Source organism: Vulpes vulpes, chromosome 2 (assembly GCF_048418805.1).
Source record: "Vulpes vulpes isolate BD-2025 chromosome 2, VulVul3, whole genome shotgun sequence".
Taxonomy (NCBI): Eukaryota; Metazoa; Chordata; class Mammalia; order Carnivora; family Canidae; genus Vulpes; species Vulpes vulpes.
The window spans coordinates 24,260,897-24,273,207 of record NC_132781.1 but is presented as its reverse complement, the minus strand read 5'-3'; the positions used below and the strand labels follow the sequence as shown (position 1 = coordinate 24,273,207).

Below are 12,311 nucleotides of genomic sequence, written 5' to 3'. Positions count from 1 at the left end.
AAATCTGGAAAAGCCAGTCAGATCCCAAGACCTGTAGGTGCTTTGATTAAGCTCCTAGGCTCCCACAGCAGGGTACTTACGGGCTCTGAGACTGTGCCATCCTCCTTACACCCTGCCCGCTCTTTTGTTTTGAAGGGCAGAGAGTTGATTTCACTCATTTCGGTTCTCGGCGCTGTGGTGGGGCTTCTACATCTGCGGTAGGCAGGGTCAGTGTTCCCCTCGAGCAAGAGCACGTGTACTGGGAGCCTGGTCTTTGCAGGTGTCCTGCTGAGCCTCATTCTGCTGCGGGTTGGCAGAGAGCACCTTCCCAAGGCTTGGCCCCTGCTCCCGGCCTTACGGCTAAAGGCCGATGCTAAGAAGCATGAGTCCAAGTCAGGAGTCTTGAACAGTCCCTAGGGAGGGAATGCCCGGCCTGAGCTCCTCAGGTGATAAAGATGACGCCACATGGCAGGTGGAAGACCACACTTCACACCTGTTTCAGCAAGTTGACTTTGGTCAGGAGGCTATCAGACAGCACTGTGCCCACTCTCTGCCTGTGAGGTCGCAGAAGAACTAAAGCTAGGGTTTGTGTGAGTAACAGTGCAAGAGGAGGACAGAGTGTCTCCCCCTCACAGCAAGGCTTTGTGGAAATGGCGTGCCAGCAACATGCTAAGCAAAAAGTAACACCACAAGGAAACTAGGGCAGAAACTGCCTTAACTTCAGTGTTGGAAAATGGACAATAGCATAACTTGTACGGAGACGAGCTTCAAACATCGTGGCGGACAGAGGCTGAGGAGCTCTGGGTAATTTCCCCACAAGATAGTGTGTAGGGAGAGGTTGGCCTGGGGGAGGAAGGGAACGATCAGGTGTGTGGAGACAGTGGGCTGGGCGATAGACACATTCATTTATTTTATTTTTTTTATTTATTTATTTTTTTAGACGGGCTCTTCAAAGGTAAATTCTTTGTTCTTTTTAGGATCAACCCAGTCTCACTTGTTATGGCATGTGAGCCCCTCTCCATGGTATTTAGGGAACCATTTGGGGAAACTGTCTCCAGAGGCAGTTGCGCTCTTCCTGCCACAGCCAGTTCAATCACCAGGGGACTATCCTGGAGTTGGTTGTAACTAAATCTGCTCAACTGAAAGAATAAATCCCACTGCTCCCTTCATTTCTTCATAACTTCATTTAACAAGTATTTTTTGGCCCCTCTCTGTGCCGGATACCATGCTGAGTGCTGGGAGTAGAACAGCACACAAAACCAACAAAGTTCCAGCTCACACAGAACTTTCCACCTAGTGATTGGCAGTGAGACAAAGGCAGGCAGCTAGCTACAAGGCAGCTTGATGAACTCATTCCCAGGGAAGCCCAGGGCATAGTACACAGTACATAGCTGGGGCCCCCACACAGAGAGTGGCAAAGAGAGGCTTCCAGAGAGTCTAGAGAAACACAAGAATTGAGATCTGAAGCTGCTTAGGAGTGAGCCCCATGAAAGGGAGAAAGGAAGTAGAAGCTAAACAAGCAGAGGAACGGCTGTAAGGTAAGAGGGCCCGTGGCCTGTGGGAGTTGCCGAGACAAATTCTGTTTTACTAAGGGTCCACTCAATTTACGGGGTAGATAACAATTTTGGGCAGTGAACAGGACCAGGTTGTGCACAGCCTTGTCCACCTTAGGAAGACATTGACAAGAAGCAATGGGAACCCACTTAAAGGTTTCAAGCAGAGCAGTGATTTTATCAACGTGCATTAGAATTATTCTGGCTGCAGAATGAAGGCAGGCTAGACTGGAGGCGAACAAGAATGGAGATACAGATACCCGTTTGGAGGTTGTTTCTGTAGTCCTCATGAGAAATGGCAGTGCCATGACTAGGATACTGGCAATGGGAATGGGGAGAAGTGGATAGATTCCAGTAATACTCTGAGAACAGAATCAGCAGAACTCAAGGACTGACTGGAAGAAAAGATGCACCTGGAAATGAGTCTTGAGTTCCTGGCTTGATTAACTGAGTGCATGGTGCTACCATCCACCAAGATGGAGAACACACGGGGCAAAGCTGGCTGGGAATAGGAATGGAAATAGAGGCAGGCTGATGGGTTAAATTTAGGATATGTTGAGTTTGAGCAGCTTGATGGACATGACTGGGGTATTATGATCCAGTGCTTAAATCTGGGCTGGAGCCATGGTTGTGAGTCCTTGACACGATGGCTAAAGCAGAGGTATATGAGATTGCTCAAGGAAAGTGCATCAAGTCAGAAGAGGGCCAGGAAAGAATGCTGGAAACAACCACATCCAAAGGAAGGATAGAGAAAGATGAGCTTGCAAAGGAGAATGAGAAGAAGCAACCAAAGAGGTAAGAAGGAAGCCCGGAGAGTATATTTATCATAAAAACTAAGAAAAGAAAATGCCTCATTCTTGAGGGTCCATAGTGCCAGCCTGGCTGAAAGGTCAAGCAAGTTAAGGACTGAGAAGTATCATAGAACTTGAGCAATAGGGGATCCCTGGGTAGCTCAGTGGTTTCACGCTTGCCTTTGGCCCAGGGAGCGATCCTGGAGTCCCGAGATCAAGTCCCGCGTCAGGCTCCCGGCATGGAGCCCCTCTCTCTCTCTCTCTCTCTCTCTCTCTCTCTCTCTCTCTCTCATGAATAAATAAATAAATAATCTTTTTTAAAAAAGGATCAAAAAAAAAAAAAAAGAACTTGAGCAATAAGAGGTTACAGGAGACTGTGGAGAAAAAGTGTAGGTGGAGTGATAGAAGCAGAAGCCTGAGTAGAATGGCTTGAAGATGGACTAGAAAGCAAGAAGTTGGGGTGGAAAGTGAAGTAAACTCTTTCAGTAAGTTTGACCATGAATTAGCATAGATCAGTAGAAATGGGAAGTAGGCAGGCAGTGGGGACCATTTAATCATTGTTTCCAAAGACAAAAGAAACTTGAACACATTTCATGCTGAAGGAAAGAGCCATTTACATTAGAGGCAGAAGTCAGACTCCATAGAACCTCACCTCTAAGAAATAAAGAAAGTGAAAGGGTTACAAGGGCATGTCACTAGGGATAGTCTTCAACCGTAGCCATGTGACCTTATGCTCTCCCAGCTTTGAGTTCCTCTTCTGGAAGAGTGGAGATAATATCATCTCTTCCCTATGTTGTGGGGATATAAATGTCTGATGCATAGTAGATGCTCTAAACATTAGATTCTTCCCCCAGAAGTAGTGGGAGGTTGACAAGTACATCAGTAATGACAAGCAGGACATAAGAGCGCACATGATGCTCTTATGTACGCTTGATGAGAGTTTTAACCAGAGGAGGGACACCTCCTCCACTTTAATGGGAAGCAGGGGTGGTTGTCCATACAGGTAAGTTCCTATTTTGGTGGCTGAAGGTTGACACATCTGAAGTCTTTTCGTTTTGAAGATGGAAAAGGGGTCATCGGCTAGGCTGGGGGGACAGCAGAGCTGGAGGTGGGGAGATACGCTATCCAGAAGAAACCAGGTGACTTGGAATTTTGTTATGCCACCAACTTTTTTTCTTTCTCTTTTTTTTTTTCCTAGTAGAATTCAACAACCAAGTGTGTAAAAAGATAGTTAGCTTCATGGTACCCCAAATCCAGTTGAACTGGAATACATGATATCCCCTATTTATTCCTAAATTTTACTTCCTTCAAAAGAAAGAAAATATTTTCTGTGCTTTCAGAAGCAGTCCCATAATGTTTAACAGCTGCTGTGCTTTTGAAAACCATTTCTGTATTCAAGGCGCCCCACTTCCAATCCTGTGACCACCCCTTCTTTACACCTTCTCATTCCCTCTCTTAGTTGTTCCTTTCTGAGGCTCTTATGTCCGCCTGTCATTACTGATGTACCTATCAACCTCTCACCTTTTCTGGGGGAAGAATCTAATGTTTAGCCTACCTACTATGCATCAGACATTTATATTCCCACTACATAGGGGAGAGATGACATCCCTACTCTTCCAGAAGAGGAAGTCAAAGCTAGGAGAGTGTGAGGTCACACAGCTAGTAAATGACCAAGTGGGGATTGGATCCCAGGCTGTCTGACTCCAAAGCCCATTACTCTCTGCTATAAGCTCCTAGGGAGCAAGCAATGCTCTGATTCATCATTATATATCTCATGGGAACTCAAACAGCACTTTGCACATAGAAGATGCTTGGTAAATATTATTGATTTGAACTATGACCTGACTCCCTGAATATCTTTAGTGCTCTGGTATTTAGGATGTGCCCAACTTTCTCAGAGGAAGCCATACTACTCTGCTTGATAAAAGACATGCTCTTTAGGTTCAGCAATAGCATCAAATGTACTAGATTTAAAATGGAGACAGGAAGACGGCAAAATGAAAGTAGAGTTTGCTTTCCTCCTCTAGAAGATTTTTTTTTAATGTAATAATCCCGTCAAGGTGTTAACAAGTCATAATGATAGTGTTGACAAAGAAACCACCCAACAGAATCTCCCCTGCAATCACTGTAAGAGATGAATGGAAACATGATTGGATTCCAATTAAACCGTCATCTTTTTATATTTCAGGAGTATAACATGTATGGCTGGTGGGTAGGAGAACTGAACAGCCTCATTGGGATTGTTCCAAAGGAGTATCTCACCACTGCCTTTGAAATGGAAGAAATATGAAGCCCAGGTATCAAAACTATTGCCAGTAAATCTGTTGGTCATGCCTTCATTTCTCTGTGAAGGATAAGAGTTGCCAGTGAAGTGGCTTTTCTTCACTTCCAAAAGTGATGCTCGTGATTTACATTGAAAGACGATGAGGCTGGAATTGTTTTTCCTAAATTGGGGAACTATGTGAGTAAGGATTAGGTTCAACTGCATGTGAAAGAAAACTCAAAATAGCAATAATTTAATTAACATAGAAATTTATTTTTCTCTTCTGAAAAAATCTGGAGGTAAATAACCCAAGGTATTCAGCTTTCGGATATCTTCTATTTTTGCTCCACTGCGTGTGGCCAACATTCCAAAGCTTACATTATGGCCCGAGATGAATGCTCCAGCTCCAGCTCTCATGTCTGTACCCTACCCAGCAGGAAAGATAAAATGAAAGAAGGGCATACCCGCTTGTTTTAAGGACATTTCAGAGATGTTGCACACATCACTGCTTACATTCCATTGGCCAGAACTTGGACAGACAGATAGACTTATTCTAGGTAGAACCTGTGTCCAGATTAAAAGTGGAGCGGGGAAAGGATTCATTAATAAATAAAAACAGAAGGGACGCCTGGGTGGCTCAGCAGTTGAGCGTCTGCCTTCAGCTCAGGTCATGATCTCGGGGGCCTCAGGGTGGAGTCCCGCATCAGGCTCCCCGCAGGGAGCTGCTTCTCCTTCTACCTATGTCTCTAATGAAAATGAATAAATAATCTAAATAAATAAGGGAAGAATGGATATTCAGGAACAACTAGGAATTTCTGCCACAAGGATGGGTCTGGTTTTCTTTATCCCCAGCTCTCAAATAAAGAGCACTATTTCTCCAAATGCCCATGTATTACCATATGATTGGCCAAAACTAGGAATCCAGTATGAGGATTCCTATGGAACATAATCAAATTAACTTTTAGGTAATAAAGAGTATGGCAAAAAATAAAAATAAAGAGTATGGCTTGTGTTTTATGAGCAAGAACCACATCATATTTAAAACAGTGGAGTGAGTACTTGCTTTGGGTGGGGTTGCAATAGGAGTTGCTTGGGTACACAGTGGTTTTTGCTTAAAATTAGGATGGTGAAAAAAAAAAAAAATTAGGATGGTGATGGAGGGCACCTAAGGCTAGCATGATGTCTCTAGCTCCTTCTTCTGGCCTAAAATGGGAACAGCCTTTATTGCTGGGGGTGAAGAATGACTTGCATGACCATGATACGAACTCGCCTTGGAATCTTCCAGACCAGGGCCCACTATAGGGTGCAGCAGCCCTGAGTGGATTCATTTAGGAAGATATGTAAGTAAAGATCTTACTCTGCGATATCCTTGTACAACCATAAAGCGCCAGCTGAGGCCTGTTGCTCAAGGTTTGACTTTTGACTTTCCTGATGAGGACTCCTTTTCCTGGACATAAAGGCAAAAGGGTTGGAATTTTTCTGTCAAATCTAAACATATTCACTCTACTTCACTTTGTCATTTATTTAATGACACAGTTGTTTATTTCCTCATTCTCTTTGATCCAACCATTCTACATCTAGGAATTAATCCTATAGCTACATTTACACACATGCAAAAGGATATACACACAGGGCACCCAGCTGGTCAGTTGGTGGAGTGTATGACTCTTGATTTCAGAGTTGTGAATTTTGAGCCCCATGTTGGGTGTAGAGACTACCCAAAAATAAAATATTTTTCTTTTAAAGTTTTTATTTATTTATTTATGAGAGACACACAGAGAGAGGCAGAAACATAGGCAGAGAGAGAAGCAGGCTCCCTGAGGGGAGCCCAGTATGGGACTTGATCCCCAAATCCCCGGGATCATGCCCTGAGCCAAAGGCAAACACTCCATTGTTGAGCCACCCAGGCATCTCCCAAAAATAAAAGTTTAAAGGAAAAGGATATACACACAAGGTTACTTTATAATAGCAAACCACTAGAAATGACCTAAATGTTCAGTAAAGACCTAGCCAAATAACTATAGTATGTTCATAGAATTAAGTACTATGTAACTAAAAAATTAAAGGAAGCTCTCTGCACTGATGTTGGTAAGAAAAAATAAAAAGGCAGCAAAGAAGGGTAGGCCTAATTTGTTCCATTTGTGTGAAAAGGGAGTCTCCAGGGGTGCCTGGCTGGCTCAGTCCATAGAGCATGCAACTCTTCATTTCAGGGTCATGAGTTCAAGCCCCATGTTGGGTGTAGACTTTACAGGGGGTGGGTATAGGGGGAGTCTCCAGTTGTTTCTGTGTGTAGATGATATCTCTGGAAGGGCAGAGACAATAGAAGTGGTTGCATGACTGTGAGGGTGGGAGGGAGACACTCTTTAATTTGCACCCTTTTATACCATCTTTTCTTGAATCGTAAGAGCAAACCTATGTATTTTCCCTCCTTCAGGAGACATAGCCTAGTCTCTGGCCTGCCTTTACAGAGAAACTGATCATCAGGAGTTCCTATTCCCTACGCCAGCCACCCCACCAACACCAGGGACTCTTCTTACTGAAGAGACCCAAGCCTCTGACAGCTTGTAGTAACTGAAACGGGCCATTAAGACAAGTGGGAAAGGCAGTCAGCAGGTCATAGCTCATCCCACCTTTGTTTTTTCATCCCACCTTTAAACGTGTCTCACATCCACTTCTGCTTTCTCCACAGGCTTGTCACAGAGAAGGTGAGAGACAAGGAAACCTTCAGAGGAGGAAGTTGTGAGCTGTGTCAGCTGATTTGAAAAGCGTAAATAAACTTCATATTCGGTTCCCAGCAGTGTGTGATAGTGTCCAATTTCTTTATGTAGTGTTCTCAAAAATGCTGGTTCCAGGCATTCTTGCCACCTCCAGACAAAGTAGAAAAGGAAAGCCAGAGAGGAACAAAACCCCAGACAGAGGAGGGAACGTGGATGATCTTTCAGGGCAGAATCATCTCTGGAACCCAGGCCTGCCTGCTTCTGGTTGGCTTCTCAGACTCCCTTTGGCTGCCTATTTGGTGGTTTTTCCTTCTGTACTGAATCTCTGAGATGAGGCAGCCTCTGGCGTCAGCACATTGGAGAGTTCCTTCGGTTCAAACAGCGGGCCGGCGCGGGAAGTGCTTCGGGGAGGGCTTCTGCGAATCAGCCCGGTTCCTCTTCCTGTGGTCTGTACCTCGCACTCGCGTTAACTGTGTCTTAAAGAGACGACAAGACAGAGTGGTTAAGGACATAAATTCTGGAAGCAGACAGCCTGAGAATAAATCCCAGTTCCCCATTTACTATGTATGCTCTCTAGAGCAAGCTACTTGACATTTTATGCCTCAATTTCCTCACCTTAGGAAGGGTGTAGTCCATTTCACTGGGTCGTTAGGAAGATTAAAGAGTCAACACGTGTAACGCACTTGGCACAATGCCTGGTGCATAGTAACTGCTCAGTAAGGGTTATGATGGCCAGATTCGCTAGGCGAGAAATCTTGAAAAATGGGCCACTGAGCAGCTATAGAAATTTTATCTATGAAACTGCCTATTCAGAGCAGCCCTCAGTTGGCAGTAGCCTTTCTCACCTCTGTAACAGCCACATTCTAGCCCTGCAGTAAGACACCCATTTCACATTGCCAAAAGAAACGGGGTGGCAAAGTAGGATGTTGGCTGTGCACTCCAAGTTTCTCAAAAGATTTTATGCCAGCCGTTCATTTCCAGATTTTTCTGACCCAGGAGTTAAAAAAAGAAGCATTTTGTTTGTGTGATTAATAAAGAAGTAAGAAAAGAGGACAACTGAGGTCTAGGAGGGGAAAAAATGAGATAAAACTGTTCATAATGTGCCCTCCACTTTACACGCGGTGCTAAAGGAGACTGAACCACTAGGTGGCAGCACATGAGCAGATGAACCAAGAACAACCACTTGCCTCCCCTTTTAGGAGGGGCCTTTGCACCAATCCCCAACCTACAGGTAAGGAACGGGCATTGTTCTAAAGCCTATAGCAAGGGAAGCAATCAGAAACACCCTCACCCTCAAGCCCGAGTGTTCCCTCCCTTAAAGAACCTCCAGGGGCCCAAGGCTGGAAGGCTGGTGGTTAAGAGGAGAGAAGAGCTTTGTGCCACTGCTCTGTGACTGTGAGACACCAGAAAAGGGGCTACCAGGAGAGGAGGGGCAGGTGTCCCAGGCAGGGTCAAAGGGGGATGAGAAAGGAGCAAGGGCAGGGTACCCTCTCCACTCGCTGTTGGTTCAGGGATCCCTCAGTAGTGTCATGCTCATTGGCTTCCAGAACTTAAAACAAATCCCTCCTCAAGCTGCAGGCCCGTGTGTACCTACAGCATTCACCATTCTGTGAAGGTCTTTGGCACCTCCATCAACTGCACGGTAGGCACTCAGACCTCCAACCCTCTAGCTGTGAAACCCAGCAGGGAGAGAAACTAGATTGGCCTTGGAAGATATAAACGAATGGACTAATCTGGAATTGGGTCCATAGCCATCTGGCGATCTTTAACATTGTTAGAGGCAAGAAAAAGATAAAAGTCCGATGGTTGATAAGACTATCTACAGGCTGAAGGCCATTCCCTTTTAGGAGAAAGTTCTAAAGGAAACCTTTTGGAAGCGGCAGTGGGTGCCTGTAGTCTGCCTGAAGCTAAGCCTCACCTAGCAAAACTGTTCCCCACGCAATTGACAGCCCCGATTTTAACCAACAGCCTCAGAAAGCAACTGGACAGATTACCTCTTCTCTGTTTGACTCCACTAACCAAATCCCCACCTTACTGCCTGTGACTAACTGGATAACCAGGGCATTAGATCACTTAACTAACCACACCATATGCGAGATGGCTTCTTAATAGCCGCTAATTGCTCTGGCAGGTGGAATAGGAGAGGGAGGCTTTTATCCTACCCTGGTTTTATATAAAGGTAGGAAAATAAGAAAGGTAAGTTTCTAAATTTAAGAACCAAATGTAGAGGGGTGCCTTGGTGGCTCAGTTAAGCGTCTGACCCTTGGTTTCATCTCAGGTTGTGATCTCAGGATCAGAATCTCAGGGTCGTGAGGTGGAGCCTGGAGTGGGCTGTGTGCTCAGCAGGGAGTCTGCTTGAGATTCTTTCCCCATCCTTCTCCCTCTCCCACTGCCCCTCCCCCTCTGTTCCTCCACCGCTTACCCCCTGCTCATGCCCTCTCTCTCTCTCTTTCTCTCAAATAAATAAAATCTATTTAAAAAAAAAAAAGCAGCAAATGTACAGGGGTACCTGGCTGGCTGTTGGTGGAGTACTGACTCCTGATCTCAGGGTTTTGGGCTTGAGCCCATTAGATGTAGAGATTACTTAAAAAATAAAACCTTTCAAAAAAAAAGAAGCAGCAAATGTATATCTGCCTTTTACAGATAAATAATAATTTATGAAGAGCTTACTGACACCCACTGGATAACCAGACCTGGGGCTGGTACAGTTCACCCTGCATTGTCCAAGCTGATGACTGAAAATACCAAATACTCTGAAAGCAGTCTTTCAGCTGCATTTCATTAACAACATGGTTTTCCCAGTGTTTTCTCTGTCATCCATATAGCAAAATAGCAAAATAGGCATTGTTTTGCATTCACCTCAATATTAAGTTTTTCTCATACTGTTCTCTCTCAATTTGTATTTAAGTCAAAACTGACTACACCTTGTCCTCTGGCGAATAAAAATAAGAATGAGAAGGGCACTCCTGGTGCATCTCTTTCCCTAAGGCCAGTTAGAGTCCATGTAAAGTGGGAGCAAGGCCCAAAGGTGGAACCGACTCGATGTCCGCCCTCCCCTTCAAGGCGGATACTTGATGTAAGCATAGCATGTAAGGAGCTGCCTAGATTCCAAGTTATCATCCACTTCTTTTAGCCCTTCAGTTTGCTCAGTGGCACCACCTCACTTGTCACCTGTCATTGCAAGTGGCAAAGCTGAGCATCTGAAAGGTGTTGGTTTGGACAAAAATCACACAAAATCTGCCAGGGAAGAGCACATGCGATGGAGGACTCTGGAAACTGCCGCTTTGCTTCTTCCATCACTCGCATTGTGCTGCAGTTATACCCCTCTGGTGATACGTTTTCAAATTCTGACACTCTGTGCCAGTCACTTGTGTCACAGTGAAGCAGTGGTGTGGATGCAAAGAGCAGGATAATGCAATGCTAGTGGGGGGTGGGGATGGCAAAGAGGATACACTCCTGCCTTTCAAAACCTGTTTGATGGGGCCCCTGGGTGGCTCATGGGGCCCCTGGGTGGCTTAGTTGGTTGAATGTCTGCCTTTGGCTCAGGTCAGTCCTGATCTTAAGATCCTGGGATCTAGCCCTACATCAGGCTCTCTGCTCAGCGGGGACACTGCTCCTCCCTCTCCCTCTGCCTGCCCCTTGCTCATGCTCTTTCACTCTCCTTCTCTCTGTCATATAAATAAATAAAAATTTTTTTAAAATGGTTTGAGGAAAATTGAGTTGAAGAGAAGCAAGAAAGAAAAACAAAAGAGAAGCCAAAGTATGTTTTTTTTGCTGTGTGTTTTTGTTTTTTCATTTGAAGAACAGAACTCTCAGATGCCAGGAACAGAGGTGCCTTCATCTTTGGCCACAGAGAAGCCCTCCCCATAGGTCTCCCCGCCAGGAGAGGCTCTGGAAGGATAAATCTTATGTGGCATTGATGGGCTAATACCCAGAGCACCAGCAAAATCTGTGGAGCTGACTTTAGAGAAAGCAGCTGTCTACACAGAGGATTATCCCCTCTGCACAGCCCAGTGACTTGGACTCATTTTCTAGCTGTGGATCACCAGAGTCCCTTGCTCCTCCCCCTTCCCCCCTGCCCGGCAAGCTCCTGTCCCTGTAGAATTTACAGTCACTGGGTTGGGAGTTTCAAACTTACCACTAAAAAAAGAGATTTTTCCTTCTTCAAGGGATTCAAATTATGTTCCCCATTCCCCTCTCAAAAACTTTTCAAAAAACATGTCTGTTTTGTTGGGTGAGGAGCAGGGAGGTTGTTGTCATGAGTACAAATCAATGATCATTCTTTTTTTTTTTTTTTAATTTTATTTATTTATGATAGGCACACAGTGAGAGAGAGAGAAGCAGAGACACAGGCAGAGGGAGAAGCAGGCTCCATGCACTGGGAGCCCGACATGGGATTCAATCGCCGGTCTCCAGGATCGCGCCCTGGGCCAAAGGCAGGCGCCAAACCGCTGCGCCACCCAGGGATCCGTCAATGATCATTCTCTGGCAACTCTTTAGGATCCAATTAATGACACATTTTAAGACACAGGCCATTTTGGGTTTTTTTTTTTTTTTAAGATTTTATTTATTTATTCATGAGAGACACACAGAGAGAGAGGCAGACAGAAGCAGAGGGAGAAGCAGGCTCCAAGCAAGGAGCCCGACGCAGGACTCAATTCCCGGTCTCCAGGATCACGCCCTGGGCCAAAGGCAGGAGCTAAACCGCTGAGCCACCCAGGGATCCCCACATAGGCCATTTTTATAAATGCAATGCCTCCACCCCGAACAAAACTATTTTATTAGAGGAAACAGGTAGAATTAGTAGGGTGACCCTATCATTTCTTTTCCAGAGACACTTCTGAGACTGAAAGGGGGGAGTCACTGATAACTGATGCCAAGTCCACAGGTGTAAAGGAGGATCGGAGGTCCCCCTAAAACACAGAATGGGTGGGCCAGTCACGTGGGGGGCGGGCGGTGGAGAGAGATCACCGGGCCCTCCAGGCTTTGACGTGCCTCCTGATGCAGT

At 45.4% G+C, this 12,311-nt stretch overlaps 1 protein-coding gene across 3 annotated transcripts in view; it reads left to right on the top strand.

Annotated features, from left to right (window-relative positions):
• SKAP1 (src kinase associated phosphoprotein 1) overlaps positions 1-7,380 on the top strand; it is a 282,506-nt gene extending 275,126 nt beyond the window's left edge. For all 3 annotated transcript variants that reach the window (XM_072747410.1, XM_072747409.1, XM_025995837.2), the window contains 2 exons: positions 4,512-4,620; positions 7,276-7,380. In XM_072747410.1, coding sequence (XP_072603511.1) covers positions 4,512-4,613 — 102 coding nt within the window. In that variant the 3' untranslated portion in view covers positions 4,614-4,620; positions 7,276-7,380. The remainder of the gene's footprint in view (positions 1-4,511; positions 4,621-7,275) is intronic.
• Positions 7,381-12,311: the final 4,931 nt, after the last annotated feature.